The 25,270-nt window shown below is 44.5% G+C and overlaps 1 protein-coding gene across 1 annotated transcript; it reads left to right on the top strand.

Annotated features, from left to right (window-relative positions):
• The first annotated feature begins 1,802 nt into the window (after window positions 1-1,802).
• Window positions 1,803-3,486, top strand: LOC118774364 (transcription factor Sox-3-like). The gene has a single exon (XM_036523694.1). It carries the CDS (start codon window positions 1,991-1,993, stop codon window positions 2,894-2,896), a length of 906 nt encoding a protein of 301 aa, XP_036379587.1. The 5' UTR covers window positions 1,803-1,990; the 3' UTR covers window positions 2,897-3,486.
• Window positions 3,487-25,270: the final 21,784 nt, after the last annotated feature.

Raw genomic sequence — 25,270 nt, 5'->3', positions numbered from 1 at the left:
TTTGTCCAGGAGAGGGCGGTGATGTATTGTTTCTGACTGAGTAGTCGTGGTGTCTGTCGTAAGAACTACGAAAACCTGGCCACTAATCACTCAAACTCGGATCTTTTTTGTATAAAACAAAACATTAGTGTTTTATATTTCCTTTATTTGACTCCTGACGCGTCCTTATAAACATGGTCTTGTCCAAACCATAAAACTCACAATTATGCCATGAATAATGTAAGTGCCATCACACGTAATATCAATATGTATGTACATCAATGTGTTTAAGTGTAAACACTGAGATCACTTTGGCACAGTGCTTTTAGCAGCGTTTAATTTAAAATTAAAATTTAAATAGATTTTAAATTTAAAAATGAAACCAACATCGTTTAGGTATATCCGATTTTGTGGGAAAACGTCATTCATTTATTCGTCCGGTGACTGCGACTACTTTGTCATTTTCATTCTCTGAAGCCCAGTTAGAGTAGGAGACCCTCACTCAATGAGTACCTCATTGAGTGCGTAAGTGAGTTTGACTGCCGTTTCTGGGACCGCTTCCCCCAATCACACCCCACGAGTACCTATGCTTAGACAAGGAGTTGTAGGCTACTTTGAAATAGCGGCTTTTGGCATCTAAACAGGAATTCTGGTCTGTGCCATTAATTCTTCCCAGTGTTAATAAGACGTCCACCATCTAAAGAATATCTGTCACGTTATATCTGTCGTATTATTTTGCATAATCGTGTTAAATCATAATGCGATTGCTAAGCACAAGCAAATGTAACACGGTCACTGCAAATATATTACTTTACCGATCAGACGACACTTTATAATCCCCAGTGAATTAACGTAGCGTTTTTGTTCACAGATGAAAGTTTCCGTTTAGGACGAGTACGGAGAAATAATTGAGTTTGCATGAATATTGCAGTAAGTAACCTGGTATTCAAGAAACGATAAGACATTCCAACATTTTCTTGAATACCTCAAAACATTATAAATATATACTTTGAAAAATGTTACTCAAGTATTAATATAATGGAGCGACGGTACAGAAAGTTTAACGGTAGTGCTTAGCCGTCAGCATCACGCAGTTAACTTTTAACTGTGCTCGTACCTGTGCGACACAACGCAAGAACTGTTTAAAGGCAAGGGGAAATAAAAATAGCCCGTCACGAAGGCATTTAGACCACCAACTCAACTAACAAACGTGAATATGCGCGCCGCATTTCAAGACCCAGTGCTTCTGATAGGCTACAGTCCAATTGGAGCCCATGAGTGTGCGTTTTAACACGTGCTGAACTCATTGTTGATAGATTTAAAATATAATTATAAAACAAATAACTTCGTTTAGCGAGGTTTTCTAGTATTCAAAAAGGACCAGTAGACAGCAACAGTACCAGGATTTATTTTGTGATCGGCTCAATGAAGTCGTGCTCACTGTATTTAAAACAAATAGGAAAATCGCATTTAATTACGTAGCAAAGTATTAAAGTTCTGCGAAATGTGAAAGAACATATGCTGTTTAATTCTGTTTTGCAACACACATTTTCGGTTAATTAAGTCCGATTGTAGTTTAAACAGCTGATTTCCAGCAAATAAAACTAAATTCTGTTTAGATTTTTATTTTGGCGACTTCTACCCAAACAGAGGTCATGCTGACCAGCTCGTCTATTTGCTCTTAGAGGATTGAAAGGCTTGCTGTGATTGGTCAGGACAGAGCTCATTGTTATGCTGTCAATCCAAATCACATGGCGAAGCCACTATTAACAGCTGAGTTTGGCGGATAAGTTTTCAGAGTTCACTTCGAGAGCAGTGAGAGGTGGAACTAGGTAGCGAACAGAAAGAGAAGCGAGAACCAGCCTGGCAGTAGCAAGTGCCAAAGCTTTGGCAGAAAGTAGAACTTTGGAAATTTCGATTGTTTACGAGCACTACCTCTCCATTTAGTGTTTTTTTCTTTGATGGTAGTTTTTTTTTTTCGAGGAAAAATAGCACACTAAAAGGCGGTTGAATGTATAGCATGATGGAAACCGAGATAAAAAGCCCGCTTCCGCAGTCCAATACGGGCTCGGGCGGTAACGGCGGAAAGAACAGCAGTTCGAACGACCAGGACCGGGTGAAGCGGCCCATGAACGCCTTCATGGTGTGGTCCCGGGGCCAGCGGAGAAAGATGGCACAGGAGAATCCGAAGATGCACAATTCTGAGATCAGCAAGCGTCTGGGGGCTGACTGGAAACTGTTGACCGATGCAGAGAAGCGGCCCTTCATTGACGAAGCAAAGCGTCTGCGAGCCATGCACATGAAGGAGCACCCGGATTATAAATACCGACCTCGCAGGAAGACCAAGACCCTGCTAAAGAAGGACAAGTACTCCTTGCCCGGAGGGCTCCTGGCGCCTGGCACTAACACCGTCAACAACGCTGTCTCCGTTGGGCAGAGGATGGATAGTTACGCACACATGAACGGGTGGACAAACAGCGCCTATTCCCTCATGCAGGACCAGCTGGGTTACCCCCAGCACCCCAGCATGAACAGCCCGCAAATCCAGCAAATGCACCGATACGAGATGGCCGGGCTCCAGTACCCCATGATGTCCACCGCTCAGACCTACATGAACGCAGCCTCCACTTACAGCATGTCTCCGGCGTACACACAGCAGACGACCAGCGCGATGGGTTTGGGTTCTATGGCTTCCGTGTGTAAAACCGAACCAAGTTCCCCACCTCCGGCCATCACTTCTCACTCCCAAAGAGCGTGTTTGGGGGACCTGAGGGATATGATAAGCATGTACCTTCCTCCCGGGGGAGACGGAGCGGATCACTCCACTCTGCAGACCAGTCGGTTACACAGCGTTCATCAACACTATCAAAGCGCCGGGACTGGCGTGAACGGAACGCTACCCCTCACTCACATTTGAAAAGACTTAACTGATAAGTACTTCGGATACTTGAACACTGATCTCTGAAATTTTAACGTGATTCAGAGGTTTTTCGCATTGCTTTTTTTTTTTTTTTTAAGAAATGCATTTTTTTCCCATCTCATACTGAGTTGTCCGTTTTAAAGCGTTTTTAAGAGGACATATCCTGGACCAGGACTCATTTATATAGAAGAGCCTTTTATCATGAGCATATAAGCAAAGGACTTCTGTAGAAAAATTGACTCTTGCCATTTAATTTCTCACATGAAAAAAGGTGTCGCTCCAGAAAGACTTGTCAGCGAAGAGGGAAAGTACACTTTCACAAGTCAATGTTTACACTTAAATTGTAGTGTCAAGGTTTGTGCCGGCTATGTCCAATTTGTGTACAGTTTTTCTTTTTTTATTTTCATGAACTTTAGGTTTTTGAGACTGTGCGGGTCGCAAGCGCAAGTTTATTTATAGTAAGCTGTGTATTTTATTTTACTTTATTTACGAAGCTTGTGAGCCTCTGTACGTTTTGACATGTTCCTTTTTGGTTTGTGAGTTTTTTCTGTGATATGTTTTGGCAGTATCAGGTTAACTAATATGATTGGCGGAGAGATCTATTTAAACTGATGTTTCTACAGATTTTAAGGTCATTCTCTATTCCAAAAGGATGAATAAATTTGTACAAAACACAGTGATGACTCAGTGTTTCCCATGTTTGTACGTTGGTCTTAATGTTGTGCTGTATGTAGGCAAGTGACGCTAAAGTTCGCTATTGCACACAATATTCAGAAATGCTACTTGATGTGATGGTACGAAAAAGGGTCCGCAAAAACTGGACTGCAGATCTCAGCTCTGCGTTACCTTTTCCCTAGGAATTTACATTAAATGTGAACTTTTGACAATGTGTCCTCGCCTTATTAGCTTTAATTATTTAATTATGTGTAACATCCAGTTTAGCCACAATTATCTTACTAATTTGAATGTACACACATTTATTTCAGCTGTAAGGGAATGCGTTAAAGTTTTATTTGATTGCTGGATGGTAGTATACTGTAAAATGTTGTTTCTAACAGGTGTACAGAATGAACGGCCTATATATGACACTTTGACACTGATGTCTATAATTTGCCCTGTGAAAAACATAACTAAATTGCATGAGCAGTGTCTCGAGTTTATGCGTACAAATTTAATATGTGTTAGAGTATTAGTATTAAGTAAACCGAAAGATTTCCATATTTTAGTACTTGTCTTTAAAACTAAAATCAGATTTTCCTCGGAAAACCTAGTATATTACCCAGGCGCTTCTTTTAATTCCTTTGGGTAAATGCTGCCTCCCACGTCAGTTTGCGTTAGACTTCATTTGGACATACGGCGCCGACAGCCAAATACTCTTAAAATCTGTCAATACGTCAGTGTAAGCGTACGTGAGTGCGTGGTACCGACTTCCCTATAGTGGACTTAAAGATTTGCCTTATACTGTTATGTGAATACACATGTGTGCAGGAACCCACAAGTGATTATTTTTAATTTTAAATTACTAAGACCCAGACAGAAGCATCTATTCTGAGAGTAATTCACCTACCATTATTGAATACGAACATAACAGATATGTTTGGGGGACAGTAAATAAATTACTGTTAACTACATTTTCACTGTTAGAGTGAACTTTTCAAAGGCAAAACTAAAATTTTACATCATCTTTACGGCGTGAATTAAGCAACACTTTTCACCTAAAGCTGGAAAATTAAATTAAAAATTATATCGGCGTAAGATGGAGTGTTTTGCAAGTAGTTAGATACCTACAGTTTAACTTAGGCCTACTGTTTGTATTTTATTCTTTTTTACAAGTAGGCTACATTTAAGTTCTTAAGAAACATTTACTTTGAATCTCCCTTTATCCACGTAGAAGTTTGCGGCGGTTGGTCGTACATATGCACATACATTTGTGATTGACATCAAACATCAAATCTTCTGTCAATTTAAATTTTTAATGACGTCTCATGGAAGTCATAAATATATTTGTCCAATGTCTTATTACTTCATCAGGTTTCAGCGTGGATAGGTCTTGCCCAGAAGGAAAACCGTGGGGAGTGATTCCAATAGGAGACATGATGGACAGTTACGCGCTAGTATTTTTTCGTCGTATGTAAATAATCAAGGGCGCAGGCGTATGTTTCCGCAATAAAAGCTTTCTTCTTTGTATACACCATTTCTAAAAACTATGTGACGACGGTGATGACGTTTTTCTTTTTGCCGCATGTCCATTGAATTTTTAATCGTATTTAATGACATACTGCATCACTATGCAATCGAAAAATTTTAAAATAAATATATAAACAAGCAGCAACATCAACTGAACAACGCCCCTAGATAGGATTAATATCTGAACACTCCATCCCTTCACCCAAACGGGAATTTACATTCATTTCTCCGACACAAAAAAGTTTTTTTTTTTTTCAGGCAGTGGCTTACATCATCGCTTGAAATTACACGGCATGCAAAGAAAATAATGAAATATGAAAGAACGCTCATTGTTTGTGTTTGCTTACGTTCACATGGTTGTATTAGTTTGTGCTAAACAACTAAGTTATTTTAAAACGTAAAATGATGAATCATCCATGCACGGTTTAGCTGAAATCATTTGCACCACATCAAACTTGGCATACACGATAGACAAACTCGCATACGATATTATGAAGCTTTGAAATTATAGGCTACCACATACGACAAAGGAGAAACTCCGGAGTAATTGGGCTGTAAGTGATCCTCAACTCTCGCTTGAGCATTAAGCCTTGGCCAAACACAGGCCTCGGTTATTGATTCTTTACATATACCCTGTAATAAACCAATTACCCAAGCGCTACGGCGGATTCACGCGTAGCCTTTCCCACGTGAAACTGATTTCTGTTACTTCTACCAGAGAATTTATGGCAAACTGTCTTATGCTAAACTGTGACTTATTTCATGTTATTTTCAGACTTTCAGATATGCCCTGTGAAAGAGATGATGATTGAATAGGGCTGGAGTAACTGTACTTCTGAATGAAGTGGTGCCGGCGTTATGGGAACTGGTTATTTCATTGATTCAGTTTTTTCCCTCTTGTTTTAAACATAATTTTGTCAGCATTTTTAAAGTTGTCAGGTGATTTTAAAACGTACACTGATTTGCACAGCACAGAATAATTAAGCATCACAAAATAATTCACAGCAGTAAAGAGAATTCGAACAAAATTGCCTGCATAGCTGAGGCCTAATATAGATCAAACTTTTGAAAACTGCTGCTAACCGGGGCTTGAGGATTTTTGCCCTCATTAACATTTATACATGAATCGTTGTAAATTATTGTTGCATTATATTTGATCCAATCCAGCTTCAATTTAGTTTAGTTTATGTACCTTGCTTAAATGTAAAACAACAGCCCTCAGCCCACCCTTCAACCCAACAACCTTCTGGTTTCAAAAATATGTTTACAGGTTCACAGAAAAAAAAGAAACTCCTACACTGAGGAAGGCTTGGTAGTCAATGTGTGCATGTGCTTGTTTTGTGAGTCTGGGATTCTGCATGAGAAAAGTTCACTTGCCACCGTCTTCTTGTGTTAAATGAGGAGTTAACAGCACAAACACATAACATAATACCTGAAAATGAAGAGGAACAGGGTCTATGTATACTGGCAATAAATGGGCCACTGAACAGTGGTAGGCCAGGCTGCGTGTTATGTTCTCTGGAGGAATCATGAAGGCTCTGAGGACTGACACGCCTGGCAGTGACGGCCTGGGCTGCCTCCGTCGCCTAATGCCTTCACAGCAGGACTTCGGGACAGCCCACAGGCTGCTTGCTGCAGGGCACCCTGGGATAGATTGCCCTGGCCACGAGAGGGCCCGGAGTGGCAAAGAGCCTGCTGGCCTTCCCACACTCACAATTAGTGTTTAATGTGGCGCTCAGGGGCAGCGGCTAGGATTATCTCCCTGCACCTTTGTGGAAGAGAAAGATTATCCCAGCCTCCCCGTATTCAGTGACGGTCATCTTAAGTCATTCCAGAGTCCTAGCGTGAGTCAGGTCCCCACTCACTTTCTCCATGTCTTTTTCTTAAACAACTAAGCAGCTTTAAGCCTCTGGCCCTGCCACATCATAGATATCTGGTGTGCTGTGGGGAATGACATTCTTGGGAGGTTTGTTGGCGCTTCCAGAGTGTGGTCTATCAGCCTTGTCCGGAATATTGTTAGACGCTGTAATGAGGCCTTGACTCACTGGTGACCGGCTGTGGGCAGATGTCAGTTTAGTGGGATTTTTTCACTTCATTAGGATATTGAGAAGTGCGAACTTAACTGCAATTTTTTTTTCCTCTAAAAATGCATTGATACCAGTACAGAATGATCCACTGTTGAGGGCCCTATGGAGCCCTTTTGAAGTAAATCTGCGGAGAGTGTTCACTTTCCTCACGGTGAGGGGCTTACGTTGTGAGGGGCAGCCACACCCTCGGCTGAATTTGAACGTTTGGGGCTAAAAGCCCAGCAGTGGTTTCTGTGCGTGCAGGCCCCTGCACCTGTCATGTGAGTCCCACTGCCCACTCAGCAAGTGCAGACACATCCCGCTCTCATTCGTCTCTGACCTCACTGCCTGTTTGTGTAACCCCTTTCACCAAAACCATCCCAGTTAGACAGTGATGGAGCTGCAGTGGATTCAGCCATTCCGGTTTGTGTGTGTGTGCGTGTGTGCGTGTGTGCGTGTGTGTGTGTGTGTGTGTGTGTGTGTGTGTGCGTGTGTGTGTGTGTGTGTGTGTGTGTGTGCGTGTATGTATCCATGCAGCCGGGCACATGGTTTAGATGTATGGTTAAGGCATTACTGTTAATCCGTGCAAATGACTGAGCGCTGACATCAACTCTCTGCCGTCAAACCTGTTCGGTAACAATCTATGACCACACCTCTTTCTGCGGGTGAACACGTTTTTGCTTTCTTCAGACTTGTTTCAGATCAAGGCTGGAGGAAGTGATTATTTACTTTTTTGGAGATAGAAAAGGAGTGGGCTTATGAAGTCGTTATAGGTGTACACATCGTACTGAAATGTGTGAAGTCCGGTTACCTTCGTGCAGTCATCTCTGATTAGATCCTTTTTCAGCCTAAAGGGCAGTACACATGAGAGGCATAATGAAATAAAAAGGCCAGAAATCTTCTCCAAAATCTACTAATGTAAATGAAATCACTTTTCCAGTTGAATGTGCATATTTCCAGTTGAAAGTACTTATAGTTCACTTCACTTTCATTCATTTAATTGAACATTTTTCTTTTTAGCATTGTAGTATGTTGTTCTTTTTCCATGGTGCTTCTGATATGAATTGAACTTAGATAGCACCTAGAGCTGTTCTCCTAAAATGGTCAGTAGTTTACCTTATAATGATTATTTAAAACATATACATTTTTTAAAAAGTTAAACTTCAAGTCTGAAGTCCTCTGGAAACATAAAATATTTGAAAACAAGCATCAGGCAAGTGTTCAGCTGGAGCGCGCAATAAATAAATTAACCTCACAAAGCTGATTAATAAGTGATTTGGAAACCCAGCAGAACACTTTCCCTGGGTTTCTTTTTATTTGAACAGCATTAGCTGCCTTTAGAGAGTGCCAGCATAGCGCAGGCTCAGGGCAGGTCTGACAGATCAGAACTCTGAGCCCAGTGTGGCCTGTGTGGAGTGCTGGGTCTGACTCCGGAGGGGGTAATCTCCCTGAACCGGGGCAGATGTTGTCAGCAAGATCTTCACAGATCTCCTCTCCCTGCTCGTGGGAAAAAGACAACACAGTCCTCATGGGGTCGGGATTTTGGGCTTTCTCGCAGAGACCGTCTCTGCACCATGCATAGGAGATGAGGTGGACTCGGCAGAACACATGGACAAATGAAAGAGAATTCTTCAGATTTTCACTTTGTAATACCACCAGAAGTAGAAGACTATGTCTGGAGTTAGCTATAGTTGTGTTCCACAAACAGCCAAAGGAGAAAGTGCCAACCATGTTGTGAATTTATGATGTGGATCCTGTTCAGAAACTGAATTCACTGAAGAACATACCTGAAAGAAGGTTTGATTTTCAAATCAATCTCAACAAATCATTGATTGCATTGAGACGTTAGATTGTACTGAAATGTGTGAGATCCCACAATGATATGTGTTCAGATGTGGATTCTGAATCAGTTGCTTGGGGTGCTTGCGGAAGCAAGTGAGGCCCAGTGTGGAGGTGGACCACATGGCAGTGACACACAGACAATGTTTCAAGTGTAATTAAAACTTAAAAACTATGTTTTTCGCTCTTTTGACAAGAGCTTGTTATGGAAGCATGTGACATTTTTCAGCGCTGTGTTGTGGTGCTGAGCAATGTGACTGGATCGCCCAGTGTCCTTAAATGGGCCTCCCGTCCTGTTGATGTATTCTTTGAAATACCTGAAGTGGGAGGTGGACCAGTCCCTGACTGTGTGGCAACACCCCAGAACCACACCAGGGTCCACAGCTGTAGTCAATGCCACTGTCAAACCCAGGAAATGTCACTAGGGCTGTGTACATTTACATTATATTCACACTTCACCAGGGACTAAATAATAATTGGTCTGCGATGCAGGCATCATCCATTATAATGTCTGAAAACAAAGTAATGTTTATTTTACTATCCTGAGTGTGCATGAACATGAAATTCAAAAGTTCTGTGTGTTTTAGAGAAAGGATTAAGCACAGCATTCATAATAATGAAATTGGCACCGTTGTAAATGTCTACATTTGGATGAATATGAAGTCCAGTCAATGAGAGTGTTGTTAGTTTTGTGACATTTATAAAGGGTTTAATCACAGTATTTTAAAGGAGTTCTGTCGCCTCTGTAATGTTTATTTGAACTTGCCCGGGCAGATCATTATAACTGCTTAATGACGCGCAGAGAACAGTGACGGAAACAGGTTTGTGGGCGCTTAGTTCCCAGACCAACCTGTGATGTGCGGAGAAGGAATTTTTCCAGATTGTGGCTTACCTCGCCTCTGAGCTCCATGCATTTTGTCTCCACTCAGATGTGAAACATTCTTATTGACATGTATAGGTTGTGTCACTGATTCAATGTAATGTTGGGTTTCTGCTTCTAAAGGCCCCTCCAAGAAAACACAAAGGATTAGGGTCAGATCTGACAAAACTGGATTTGGACAGCATATACACAGTGACAGAGATTAGTACTGGGATATTGTGCTGGGACAGTAAAGAGACAATATAAGTTGCTTTATGGGGGTATATCAGTAGAGGAGTGAAGGGGGGCAGGGTTGGTCCTGGGGCAGATTAGCCCTCTCATATAGGCCATGGATATTGATTAGTGTTCATTGGGGTTGCCTGGAAGGAGTGAAGATTGACAGATGCATAATGGATTGATGTCAGTGAGACTCCCCCCTAAGTGCACTGCTTGATCACCATTATCAAATTTGTGGTGCTTTCAAAGCTTAAATAGTTAAATCTATTTAAAAACGTCCATTGTCTTGCTGTTTCTGGCCTATCCCCATAAATGATTGAGGCGTGCCCTCGAAATCACTTTCTTGCACTGGGCACTCTTAAATATTCGATAAGAGTCCCTTTGTTACAGTGATCATTGCCACTTCCTCTTGAGTGTGCTGGTGAAGCAGGACAGATTTGGGAGCAGCTGAACGTTGACTGACTCTGTCACATATTGATTAGTTGCCATTGTGAGTTTATCATCTCCACCCCTCACCCTTTCTCCTCCTCCAGTGATGAGTCCTGGAGGGTCAGTGCTCTCCTGATGAGCTGATGGAAGGCCCTTGAGTGTTTGTCTGTGTGTGTGTGTGTGTGTGTGTGTGAGGAAGGGGGGCTAATATCAGTAGCTTGGCTTGGGTTATGAGGATAAAAAGCTGTCTCACAAATCTGCTCTATGTCTCACCTTAAGTACCACCGTGCCCTGTAATACCAATATGCTGCGTAACCGTAATGCCATGCTGGTTTAGAGGACAGAAACAATAATATGTCTTTAAAACAGCAGTGTATTGGAAGGAAGTGGCGACACAAATCTCAAAGACATTGTATTTCATCAATGATGGTACTACTTCAAAACACGTCAGAATGAATAAGTCTGCTGCTGTCAGATATTACTGTGAAAACTATTTGCGATAATCAGCACGATTGGATTTATAAGTAAGTAGCTTTGTCTACAGCACTTTTTCTCTCCCACTCAGAAAATATGATCACTTCCTCCGCAGCTGATGACCTAATTATCATAGATGTAGGAACCATAAATTATTCAAAGGTTGAGGATCTAAGTTGTTGGGTGAGGCATGTGAAGTTGGGATATTAGTCTTCAGTTAGTATTTACAGAGCAGAGACAGTAAAGCATTGGGCCTTAAACATCTCTATGTGTTCTAAATCTCATATGTAAAACCACAAGGTGTTTGTTGTACAAAATAGGAGAATTTAGCATAATTCTAGTTTATCATTCTCTAAATGCAACATTTACCCCTCTGGGCAGTGTGTACAGCTCGGCTGATTTCCAGAACTCACTGATCGCCTGTGATTCCCAGACATCTACACTGTACCAGCTCATAGGTAGTGTAGGACTGGCCCTTGCATGGGGGGACAGAGGGCATTCTCTGGAGGGGACAAAGAAGTGCCTGTCAGCTGGGGCCCATGACGCTACAGGTCACCCATGTCTATATTAGACACCTGACGGGCATTACTGATAATTGAGGAGCTTACAGGGAGGTTGCAGGGCTGAAGAGGATGAATAGGGGATGTGCAAGGTGGACAAGGAGATGCCAAACATCACAAATACCCCTTCTTTATTCCCTGGTCCCCTCACCTAGGCTTCTGTGGGCAATGCATTGATACAGTGTTTTCCTTAATGTGTCCAACTGCCAGCGTATTTGTTCTCTTTCTCAAATCAGTATGGTCTCTCTCCTGACGAATGAGTAGAGGTATTCAGCAGAAAACAAGAAAGGGATGCTAATCATAACAGAAGTGTCAAAAATAATAACAATTAAACAACATGTTGTACAACATGGAACAGGTGTAATCTCTGCATGGCTTACATAATCAGTGTAGCATAGTGATCAAGAGTAGGATTCATTTTTGCCAATTTGATTCCCTGCTGGGGCACTGCTGTTGTACCCTTGGGCAAGGTACTTAACCCACAATTGCCTCAATATCCATCTGTATAAATGGGGAACACGTAAAAAAATGTAACCTATGTAAGTCACTCTGGATAAGAGTGCCTGCTAAAATGCCAGTAATGTAATGTAATGATCAGTTGGGTTAGCTGAGGGGTTCATCAAGTGAACTTGTTCAGATTCTGCCTTTTCTCCTCTTCATTCATATGTGCATTTTGGCCTTCCCTACCTAAAACTTGACAACCCCTTCAACCCCCACCCCTGCTCCCCATGCCCCCCCCCCCCCCCCCCCCCCACAAACCATGCTCGCCCATCCCAAATCTCACACCCTGCGTGCATTACCATGCCAGAGCTCCACACATCAACCCCCCAGGGGGTCGGCGAGGCTTTAATGCTGAGCTGTGACACCAATCAGGGGAGATGGCGGGCTTCTTTGTCATGCTAACAGAAATGGGCTCTTGTCTCTTATTCGAATTCTCCCTCTCTCGATCGCTCCCTCTCCCCCTCTCAAGTCCAAGTTAATCCGGGTCCAGAAGTTCCCCCAAGCCCCAGGGCTTGGTGATCGGGGGGCTTCTCTCCTGGGGGTCAGACTGACTCTGCAGTGTGCATCTCGCTGTTTCCATGCCCAACGGGGGCCGTTTCATATTCAAATGCCCAAATCAGGCCCCAGACCTGGGGGGGGGGGCATTTATGAGCAAGGGCTGGGTCGGGGGGTCAAGATGCTGATTTAAAAGCTAAAGCAAAGGATAGAAGTGAGAAGCATTTTCTTTTAAGGGGGAGGGGTATGAGCAATAAAAACTTTTTAAAAAGTTTTTTTTTTTTGGTTTTTTTGGTTACCTTGGTTCATAAGAGTTTGCAGTATTAAGAAGGTCTATACTGAAACTCCTCTTCCAAATTTAGTTCACCCCTCCCTCACTGCTTGTGCATATTCCAATCCTTCACCTTTATATTGTCTGCACTTGTCGCTCATCCTGCCACTGATGGGGCATGGTAAGGAGGTTAGGGAGAAAACAGCAGAAAATAAGTTGTGGTGTGATCAACACACCACCTGTTTTGTATGCCCTGCCCCTCAAGACACCTGTTTGGGTCCCCCTGCTCCTCAGTTTTGGCGGAGAGGGGAACTTTTGGAACACTGAGCAGGTGTTTCCTGCTTCGTCACCTGACACAATGCAGGTGAGACCCGACTATATCCCAGCATGAGCTGCAATCCCAAGACTCTGTTTCAGGTCACTGCTGCTGCCTGTTTTGGTGTAACATGGCTATGTCTTTTACTTTCATATGCATCCATCCAATATGGCACCCATGCATTCATTGCATTTCTGTTAACTACATCAGGATCATTAGATATTCATATCTGGTGTTAGCTAGTCCTGCATTTAAGTCATTATGTGCCTTTGTGTTAGGGTTAAAGTCTTATGGACAAAACGAAGCTGAATGCTTACTAGGTTCATTAAGAATTCCTGCTGTGTCCATTGTGGTGTATATATACATACATACATACATACACACACGTGCACGCGCACACACACACATATATATATATATATATATATATACATATATATATTTATATATGTATATATATATATATATATATATATATATATATATATATATATATATATATATGTAATATATCTATGTATGTGTACAGGCTTATATAAGAGGGCATATTTCTCTTCCGCAGTTGATTTACCGAGGCCCCTTAAAGACCCAGAACGCTGTCCTGTCACTGCCACAGGAAACAGGAAGAGAGAGGAAGAATGCAAACACCGAAATTCAAGGTGGGCTGGGCCCAGGGTGTTAACGAAAAGAAGCCTCATGCTTTGCGTCTGTCACACCTGGAACGTTTGTCTGTTTGAGCAGCGAGACATGCAGACGCCTGGTGAGCGGACGGACCGCCAGTTCTGCAAACTGTGAGTCTATATTCGTAATGAAACCTAATTCTCCTGCGTTCATGCGTCATGCAGGTGTAATCCTGCCCCTCAGGGGAAGGAGATAACCTCTGTGCAAATTTTATTGATGGAATCTTACGATTGCGTTTTGGAATGCTTTTTAGAATGACATGTGTTGTAAAATGCACGCTATAGTCTATATAAGTGCATATATGTAAACAGGATGCCTTCCAATATGTCTTCCAACACATGACATAGTATATTTAAATATATGTATGTGTACAGTATGTCTTCCAGCATGTATAGTAAAACATGTTTTTAGAAGACAGAATTTCAGTGGTATTTTGGCCTTCATATCTTCCCATATACATGAGTTGCTTGTAAAGGCCAGCATAGCCGTGTTGTCTGGGAGAGAGCCTGAGGTCCTGCAGTAATGGCACACAGAGACCCAAGTCCATTAGTGCATCAGCCACCCAAATCTTCATGCAGCTCACCGCTCACCATGGCAACTGCGAAGAGCCCGGCAGCGGGCCACAAAAACTTCATCTGAGGAAACAGCAAAGTGTCCAGCTGTAAGGCCCGGGCTAGCTGGGTAATACTACAACTATTTCAACTGATTTGGTCCACTTTACTAAACACTCAGGCCTCTCTTGAAGGACAGTTTTAAACACAGATGACTAATTGCTCTTTGTATTTGTTTTAATAAGCTCATATGCGGGTAGTGTTAACCAAAGGTTGTACATTTCTATACATGAAAAGGCTTTTCAGTTATTCAGGCATATGTTTTCATTTTGGTGTTCTGATGTTCCCCCACTTTGCCTTTGTTTCTTGGTGTATTTTAACGGGGAGAATATTAAAGGCTTCTGACAGAGAAAATTTCCTGCCTTTTTGGGAGCGCTGATCATTAGCAGAAGTAAGTGTTTTTGGCTTAAACAGTGGAAATGATCAAAATCTAACAGCACAGTACTCTGGTTGCATCTTGTGCATATCTGAGTGCCTGACTATACTGGCATGTGTACATCCGTGTGTATGTAACTTATATGGCTTTGTTAGTGTGTGTGCATGTATACTTGTGTCTGTATGCATGTGTATGCATGCATGTGTGTGTCTGTGTGTGTATGTGTGTGTGTGTGTGTGTGTGCATGTGTGTATGTGTATGTGTGTGCGTGACTGTGTGTCTGGTTCTCGGCCCCACTTTCAGCCTGGGAGCATCCTCTATCTTAAAACCACTGCCAGAGAGAACTCCTACTGTTGTCACTTTCCTCTCGGAACTTTGCTTTTGTTTTAAAAGCTTTTTGTTTCTGCAGGGAGAGGGTGTGTGTTGTGTCGGTGAGCCAACTGCCCCCATTTAGGGCGAAATGGTTGATATGGAATAAGTTGCAGAAATAGGGCAGGCGGAGGAGTGCAGTCAGAGAGCAGATGAAAAGCAGCCGTACGCTGTTCCGTAATGAGCTGTAATCAGCCAAGCTCAGCCCTGTCAGATCCAGCCCACTGTTCCCGCTGCACGTTTCCACTTGCTCGCTCCTCCGTCCCACCTGTATAATTTCTCTCAGCGCTCCAATGTGCTCATGCTATTTAACTAATGGGATAATGCCCATGCATCTCCTGACAGGCAGAGATGAAAGATCGGGCCCACCTTCACATTGTAAGGCAGAGCCGCGCTTCTGATGGCTGCCCCTTTTCACACTCGCACACCAGGCCCGGGTGCTGACTGGCAGGTGGGTCAGAGTTGGGAATTAATCCAGCTCCTGGTTTTGTGCCGGGCTCCGGTGGACTCCTCGCCGAAGTAGAAAAGCCACAATGGAGCATGGTGTGGCTGCGTGTGTGCGGCCAGGCAGGGGAGGGCAGACACAGCTGCAGCGGCCCCTCTCCGCCCCGGGCATTACTGCTACTCTGCTACATTAGGAGAAAGGTCTCTGCCGCTTGGATGCCCCGCACAATGCTCAGGTTGGCAGGAACCGGGCCGGCACCGATCACGGTTATTTTCCTCACTGGTCTCTGGGGCGCAGGGGATGGGGTTACGCGTCTGTGTGGGGTGAGGGGCAAAGGGGACGCGCGGGCCTTTAAGAAGGGATCAGGAGGACTGGAAGAGATTGTGCGTCCCTGTGTGTCTCCTTTCTTCTCGTCTCCGCACCAGCCATTCCCACAAATCCCCCCTGCATCCCCTGTATAGAGTCACACCTGCACGGTTTGGTCTGCCGAGAGACAAACAGACAAGCAAAGCCGCAGCTCCGCTTGGGGAGCTGGGGGGCACATTGTGAGGCCCGAAAAAGGAAGGGGGAGCGGAATGCTAGTGTAAAGACTCAGAAAAGATAGGACAGTTTCAGCCAGGGTGGAAATGCTGGAGGAAAAACAGTTTTTGGTCCGCACAGCCCTGTTGAACAGAAAGTAGAGAAACATTCACTGGCATTTTGTATGCAACCATAGTCATTTTAGTTTATGTCATAAATGGCCCAGGTTGAATACTGCTGTTTGAACTTGTTAAACTGACCTGCAGGCCTGTCACAGACATGTTCAGTAATATTCCTGTGTCCATCATGGACATTTTCACACAGCAATAGTGTTTTGGAAATTGTTTCACTTTCACGTGATCATGGTGTCTTGTTTAGAATGTTTCCTCTACTGTAAGGCTGCTGTGTATGACAGCCCAACTGACCTGTCTGTACCCGGTAGTAGCACAATCTAAGATCAGTTACATACAACTCTCTATGCACTTGCACATCAGCCCCCAACCCCCCCCCCCCCACACACACACACCCCCGCCCCCACACCCCTGCATACACACACAGACAAGAAAACCAAAAAAACCGGAGCATCGAGACCTAAAAAACGAAACATGAAAAAGCATGTCTGCCAAAATTACTCCAAATCGCCTCAATTTTGTCATTAGGCATGTAGGAGCGGTGCCGGGATTGGCTGGGCTGGCCATCCATATTCAACGGAGCTGGATGAGGCTTGGCGGCCCGCTGAGAAAATGGTGTCGTAATCAGGCACTGCCAGGTCTGCCTGATCAGGCCTGCCACATCCTGCCCCTCTCTCCCTCTCCCATGCCCCGTAAGGAGATCTTAATGGGAGTATGCACCGAGGCCTTTCTTGTGTGTGTTGAATTGGGGGGGGGGGGGGTTGGTGATGGAGTGAGGGGAATAAGGGGTAGAGGTAGTGAGTTGGGGCGGGGGGTGGGGGGGGGATTACTTTTTTGTTCCCACATTTGATTATTCAGGTTGGCTGAACTAAATTCTAAACCCATAAAAACTTCTTATCCCCTGTGGGGGGCATTTGCATACATTTCAGGCTGCCCCCCCCCCCCCAATACCCTCTACCCCCTCACTTCTTATTCTCAGAGAGCGAGAGGGAGGGCAAAGCAAGCGGGCCAGCCTGAGCTTTAAGATGTCACTGTGGTGTGAAATATAGGCGAACAAGCTGGGGCTTTGAAACTCAGATTGCCAACTGACGCCCCCCCCGTTCCCCTGCAGGTCCTCCCTCTAACCTCCAGGGAGCGGGGTCTGAGAAACGAGCCCCAGCGCCCGCCGGAGCGATCAATCTCGCCCATCCGGGGCGTGCACTCGGCCCTCCTCCACGGGGGCCGCATGCGTGCGCTTTAATTTGTTTGTTTCTGCCTGTGTGCCCGGGTGAACCTTGCGTCGACACACCTGCAGAGAGCTCGACATGTGCCAGGGCTTGTTCTACTGGACACTGGGAAACCAAAGAGGAGCGCTCACTGCCTGTAGAAATGGGTGTGTCCTGCCTTTTTATTATTGCGGGATACAGAAAACATACAAGTATATGTGAAAATCTCTCAGATCACAAGCATTCAAAATAGATTATGTCTTATTTGGTGCATGTCAGCCATACCATTAAAATTAAACATGAAAAGGAAGTACATAAATCTTGGAATGTGCATTTTCAGTTTGAACAGTTTATGCTTGTGTATGCTTATGTGTCTGTGTACATTATGTACATTACATCTTCCTGAGTATGTATGTGTGTGAACCGTTGTGTGTAAATAGGGTGGAGAAGTTTGTCTCTACTATAGCAGCGGGATTTGAAAACAGGGATCCAGGTGAAATATCTGAGCTATTGTTTGCTCCTCAGCTGGTTGTCATGTGCAGAGGGAGAGCCCTGTGTCAGGTTCCAAACTGCGTCACACACTGTGTCGACGCACTCTGCCTGGAGTGTACTGCGAATTTGAACTTTGGGCCTGTAAGAGTATATAGGTGCATTCTGTAACTCGCTGGCACTGAGGAGAAGAGTCTGGGTTTACTCATCCTATCATCAGTACAAGTGCCCTTTAAGCAAGTTAAACAAATTGCTTGTTGCTGGACCTGATATTGCAGACCTGAAGTGAAAGCATTTCACAGAAATTTGTCAGGATTATTCCTGTTACATTGAAAAAAAAAATCCTCAGATGTCAAAAACAATCACAAAATGGTAAATGGTCACCAGGTCCACAACGGACCACAGAGTCAAATTCCTCAAACGTGCCTTGTTCAGACTGTGTTTTGAGTCATTTATCAAAAGGAGCACAGACCTTTCAATTGTTCAAATAGAACATTTCATTAAATGCTGTGGATTAAATTTTCAAACAGGAAAAAAATTACAATGTCAGGTCTTAAAATTCCAAGTGGGATGTGTGTCCAACAGTGTACATGATGGTCATCTGATGAAAAGAACACACATGTAGATTGGCTCAGAAATGTTAAGAATGGATGATAAACCCCTGAGTGAGAACAACCACACAATGCAGTAGCACTGGATGGTTATTTATTCATGAGTGTACGTGTATTACACTGGTGTGTATATAAATATATTTACATTGAGCTGGTGAAGTTTTTTTTCTGGTGTGTTGGGCTGGAGGCCTTGAAGGGGGGGATTTGGTATTTAGTCACACGGGGTGGCTGTCACCCCTCAATCCCCTCCCCGCCCGCCCCACCAGCGCTCAGGCAGAGTGCAGTGTCAGGAGGCAGAGCACTGTGCGGCCATTGTGTATGCTAACCAAAGCGGAAAGCCCGGGTGACAAAAGGGGGAGGAGTGGGCTCAGGGCACACAAAGACAAGGGGAGGGGAGGGTGCTGGGGCAGCGGGAGGAGGGGGGAGGGGGGAGTGTGGGTTCCGCTCGGGGCTAAATAGACCCACTCACCCCCGAAACTCCATTCACCCCCCCTCCCCCCACCAAACCCCAACCCCCGTTTGCCAACAGGCTCCAGGGCTGTGGGCCACACGCTCGTGATTCCCACTTGTTACCCGCGAAAAAGAGGCCTGTCTAATGAACGGAACTTTGTAATAACTTACCCTGCAACCGATCAATTTTTGACATTCCCGTTTTTTCGGTGACGCTCTTCCGTGGACCTCATCACCGCCCTGTAGTTGTCAATGAGCCCATCTGAGAGGCTGAAACAAACTCCCCTGACTGCTCAATGGATTTTCCAATGCCTTGACCCTAAGAGCCAAACAGAGAATAAGAGCCCTCACCCATTTCCCTTTCCCCCATCATCGCTGTACTAACACACCAGGCCGACTCCCCGATGAGGGGGAAGAGTCGCTTTGGATCGCGGGCTGGATGTAACTGTCTTCCACTGAGCTGCGGTGCTCATTGTCATTTAGATGTCTGTGTCAAATTGTCCCCATTGAAGTGCTTGACCATGAATGTCACCAGAGGATTCCCTGCAGCTATGGATGTGGAAGGTCTGTGGCTCTCGGAGTCAAACCGCAGCTTTGAAAAGGCCTTCTTCCCCTGTTCCTCCCTCTTCTCCCCTCTGGGGTCCAAGGTAAACTTTGCAGATCAAAGGGCCCCTCCCCATGTCCAGACACCCCTCTTTTCGCCGACGGGCTGAAAACCTCTCATTCATAAGACCCTTATCATTCCTGTCTCTTTACAAACCGACACACTGTAGGCAGGGACAGTTTCCTTTCCCTTTGAGATCACTGCTGGGTGAGGAAGTTGGCTTGCTGGGGTCTGTCTTCATGTTGTAAGAGATGAATTACAAGCGTATTGTTGTCCCAGAGCCTAGCCTGGGAAGGCTGGTTCACCCCAGAACTGTCTACTGAGCAAATGCCCCCTTTACCAGATTTTTGTTTTGCACTTTGAAGGGGTGGAGAGGGAGGGAGGTGGTCAAAGATTAACTGCTGTCTTTTTAAAAAGGTTGTCTTTCCCTGTGCTTCAGCAGTCTCAGTGGTCTTCAATGTCAGCACTATTCCATGGTGATGTGTCACCACCCCCAGCTCCCCCAGACATCCTACAGGTCAGAAGTTTTCATCTTTTTCAGCAATGAGTGATACTGCTTTTCATACACATATAGTTAGCATGGGATAAAAACCATGCCATGTAAACAGGTATGTGTGATAGTCATTCTGAACAACAGTAGCATAACCTGGGTCAGATGTGATTGTGAACATGGACAAACTGTATTAAAGAGCCAATATAAGATATAGGATATAATTTTACACTGAGAGGGATGAGGATGATTAGTCAGATTTGAAAAACTCAACATGGATCATTAAAAAGTCAAAAAGAGGTCAAGCAAGTGATGACTGGCAAAGACAAAATGGCTATGCAAGCTGGAAATGGTTCATTTAATTGGCAGCACATCAGGTTACCATTCACGGTTCAGTGTAGTGGGGATACGACAGCAGCATGATTTCCATGAGCCCAAATTCCAGGGCAGTGGTGGTCAACAGAACACAAACAGCTCACGTCCCCCGTATAAAATTATGCATACTGTAATGTACTAAGAAATATCTAAAGAATATATTGCAATTACATTACAATATATATTAAAATATATTAATGCAAAACAAACATATGCTACAATATACCAAAATGGCAATAATTTACATATGTAATACTTCAATGTATTTCTTGAATTAAAAATATATTTTCTAAAATGTGTTCTCAATACATTATTTTTTTTGCTTGGGGAACCAAACAAGTTTTATGTGCATTTCTTTAGTTATGCTTGCTTCACATGTCATTACTGTAACACCATTAATTAATTATCAGTAATACCTCACACTAGGCAATAAACATTTACTTTCTGTCTTGTTCACTGGATCCACACATACTTGGCATTTATAGCTGTGATTAATTTACTGCAGCCTATCCATTATAGAATTAAAAGCACAAGCATCAGGATTTCTTCATCCATCGAATTTCAGTGATCAAATGCACATGTGAGCAACTGTGCACATTTATGCAGAAAAATACACAGGAAGTAAGTGGCTGTAGGCGGCACTAAAACAGCCAAAGTCTGATGATGGTGAAATGGCGGAATTGCCACCCTCCGTATTAGCCAGCACTGGCACAAAGGCAGACCAGTGGAAATCTGGCTTTAAGTGCGCGCAAAGCCTAAGGTGGAAACCTGAGAGAGAGTCCCTTCCCCACCTCCTCCAGGTAACAGGGCGGAACTGCAGCCTGTGTCTCCCCCAGGGGTGCCATTACTGGTGGCCGGCAGTAATCAGGACACGTTCCTATCCGCCCTCTTGCCTCCACCTGGCCCCTCGGAGAGGAGCTGGCGGCTCACTGCTTCTTCATTTGTGTAATTAGATAACCTGGGACCAATCTGGCTCAGGCCTGCTCTCCTGCCGCCACGCTGAGCTGTTCCCAAGTCAACCTGTAATCAACACGCCCGCACTCCTCCGGCAGAGCAAATGTACAGAGTGTGTGCGCGTGTGTGGATAGGTTTGTGTGTGTGTGTGTGAGTGTGTGTGAATGTGTGTCTGTGTGTGTTTATGGGTGTGTGTGTGGTGTGTGCGTGGGTGTGCATGTGTCTCTGTGTGTACACATGTGTATGGGTGTGTGTGTGCATCTGTGTGATTGCGTGCATAGGTGTGCATGTGTATCTGTGTGTGTGAGTGTGTGTGTAGGTGTGCATGTGTATATGTGTGTGCACGTGTGTTTGGGTGTGCATGTGTATCTGTGTTTACATGCATGCATTAGTGTATATATGTGTGTGTGTCCATGTGTATGGGGGTCAGGATGCTAGCAGTTCCTTGTGTATGGGGTTCCCTCACACAAGAACAGGTTCCTATATGTCAGGTGTGTCAAGTAAGTAATGGTGCCTGAGAGTGGAAGGGTGAATGCCTTAGAGAGGTCTGTGCTTAATACCCTGCCCCAGCCAAATGCTCTCCCTCTCTGTCCCCTGGCTGAGTTCCGCCTGGAGACAGCCATTGTCCGGACCTCGGTGGAATCCTGATGACATCACCGCTTCCCGAGCTCCAGCACGTTTTAGTGACCGCTCAGCATTGACCTGTCACAGGGCCCCCCTGTCTGGCCCTGGCCAATCTGCTCCACAGGGGCAACACAGAGCAAAACAAAAATGTGCTGTTTGTGCAGACTGACTCTATTGCAACATTGCCGCTGTGTGTGGTTGAGCTTGGCATGTGAGTCTGCTCTATCCCCTTAGAGGAAAGGGCCTGCTGTAATAGTTAGTGGTGGGTGATTGGATCATCAGTGAGCAGGGATGGTTGTGAGTTATGGGATCAATGCGATGAGCAGGTCAGGAGCAGATTTGGGAGGTCAGGCCTGTGCAGGTGTTTTTGGTGGGACAGTGGTTTCAGCTCATAGGCTCATCCTGGCTAAGATGCAATACACAGCCAGAGATCAGGATGTCTGAGACATGCGAGTTTGATTGACAGTCTGTAACTTTTTTTTCCTCCACATCCCAGCCAGCTGTTGCTCCCTCTGCTTGCCCGTTTCTTTCCCCTTCTCAGTTTCTTTGTCTGTCTTGTTGCTCTGTCTCTCTCACGCTCTTTCATCTGTTGGTCCCAGTTTTAGGTCCATCAGATCTTGTAGCTGTGGCTCCTCATGTATTATGCTTAGGGCAGGGGCTTCAGATGCAGGGCTCCCTCCCTCTCTATCCCTTCCTCTCTCTGTCCCTCTGTCTTTCTCACTCCCTCTCTTGCTCTCTCTCTCCCTCTCTGTCTTTCTCTCTTCACCTCTCTGTCACTGCAATCCCCACGTGAGGCGGCCTACACCAGGCAAACCAGATTTTCAGGTCTCCCACCCAGACAAAGAGATGGGGAGAAGGCGAGAGGGCGTGTGAGAGAGAGGTCTCTCGCTCCCAGAGTTTCTCTGGGCTTCGGTTACTGGGTGGGGTGGAATATCACGCAGGTAAGTTCACACAACAACCCCCTCTTCTCCTTCTCCCTGGTTTGGCCCACTAGTGTTTTCCTCAGTTTTTCTCTCTTTTTTTTACCTTTCTGTGCCACAGAGCTACAACAACCCCCAGGATTTAGCCCAACCACAATCTGTTTTGTCTTTAACGTGGAGGGAGAATTTCAAGTAAATGTCATTTTTCCATTCATTGCATAACATAGCATATATAACCTTGCTGAAATCTGAAAAACTGAAACAAGTAATGTTGTCAAGGAATCTCAACACTTGTTTACATTATTTGCTCAAAGTGAAGGTCCAAAGTGCATTATGGTTCAGTGGAACCTGGGTTTCTGTCTCACTATGCCCACTGTAACATGGACAGATGAGTGAGGAGTACAGTGCTCTTCATAGTCAAACGGTCCTCCTCAGATATTGAGGGAATTGGGTCCTTACTTATTCTTTTCAGAACAACAGAGTTGTAATGATTTTAATTCCTCAACCACAGCCAGGAACCGGCACCACAGTACCATTTAAGAATGAGAGATATTTCACAAAGTGAGGTGCCGTTGTACTCCTGGATTCCTGTATCCTGACTTCTGTCTGACAAACATAGTGGCTCTGGATCATACCCAGGGGGTTCAGACTTATTATTGGTGCAATAGATATGAATGTCCATACAGTCATATGTATGAAGGTTGCATCTGATATGGTTATAGTGGTACTTTTATTTTACTTGCTTGTGTGGACATCATAAACAGGGAAAATAAAGGAGGAGATGAGGTGGAGGAAGGATGTTGTGAATAGCTGACATGTAAAGGAAGTAGTAAGTGTGATTTTTATAGTCATGGATAGGACCAGTTTGTCTAGCTATGGTTAATTGTGTAGGGATTGTCTGTAAATTCTCCCAAACCTTAGTTTGGAACTTCAAGCAAAACTGAATGACTGCTCATTTTTGCTGTATAGCATATTGAGCACATAAAGATAATGATTGAAAAATGCTATTCATACTGACACAGGCACACATACACATGTATACACAAACACACACACACACACACACACACACACACACACACACACATAACCCCCAGAAGGCCTTGTAGGGTGTGTGCCGTTTCCTGTACTCACTGCAGGCTGAGGCCTGACTGACGTGCCATCCCTGCTGCCAAATGATCTCCTCCACCCCACCCTCCAGACATGGATTCCCTTTCACTCATACTCACATAATCTCTTTCATTCTCTCTCTGTCTCTTTCTCTCTACATGCGCTTTCATACGTAAACGCAGTCTCAAACACTACCAGCCAAAGTCCTCGGTCACTCACAGGGACTTGCGCAGGTGCACATGCAGACAGCCACATCGGTAAAATGCCATCCACCCTTGTGCTCAGCATACTCTCTCTCACACCCAAACAGACCCACCCTCACACTAACCCATACGCACACAGCACGTTTATCCACACCCATCAAGAACACACGCACACCCCTGCTCTCGTAGGACTTGTCTGGGTGGCTGTGTGAGAAAGAGGGAAAAAAAAAGCCAACATCGCATCACACACGATAAAGCTGGCCCCTATGACACCTGTCTCTGTGGTAGTCTTGATTTTTAAGCTCTTCGTGTCACCACCTGTATGTTCCAGTGCACAGACTGTCATGATTACGACATGAGGTGTCAGGGTAATTGCATGTTTCATACCTGTCCAGGGTGTAATCCAAGCCAACAAGCATGTAAGCTGTGTAGTGAATTGTGTTTGGCGCCACTAAAACAGGAGAAACCCGCATTAAATTGTCTCCTGTTGTTAAGCCACATCTGCAGCCCTAAAAATAGTCACATGGGAACAAAAGTGTGTTGCCTGTGTCCCCAGCTGAGCCTAGACAGAGGTAAAAGCAAGGTTGAGGGTGTTTTATACTGTCTCTCTGACCAAGGCTAGGGTGTTATACACACTTTCTCTGACTGAGGTTAGGGTGTTTTATACCCTCACTGACTGAGGTTACTGTGTTTTACACACTTTCTCTGACCGAGGCTATGGTGTTCTACGCACTTTTTCTCTGAGGCAAGGGTGCTTTGCAGACTTTCTCTGGGCTTTCAAAAAATAACTTCCCTTATATCACGCCTGCCTGTGCCCCCAGATTCCCTGACCACCCCCTTCCCCGTCCCCCTATTAAACCAGTGAATCAATTGTGATGTGACTGTGTAATCATCAGTTTGATGCTTCACTGAATCAAGACTACTTCCTTCAGGAATATCTGAATCAGCTCAGTTTGTGACTCCCTCCTGT

The sequence above is a fragment of the Megalops cyprinoides genome, chromosome 3 (assembly GCF_013368585.1).
Source record: "Megalops cyprinoides isolate fMegCyp1 chromosome 3, fMegCyp1.pri, whole genome shotgun sequence".
NCBI classification, from domain to species: domain Eukaryota; kingdom Metazoa; phylum Chordata; class Actinopteri; order Elopiformes; family Megalopidae; genus Megalops; species Megalops cyprinoides.
This window is presented reverse-complemented; position numbering and strand designations above follow the sequence as displayed.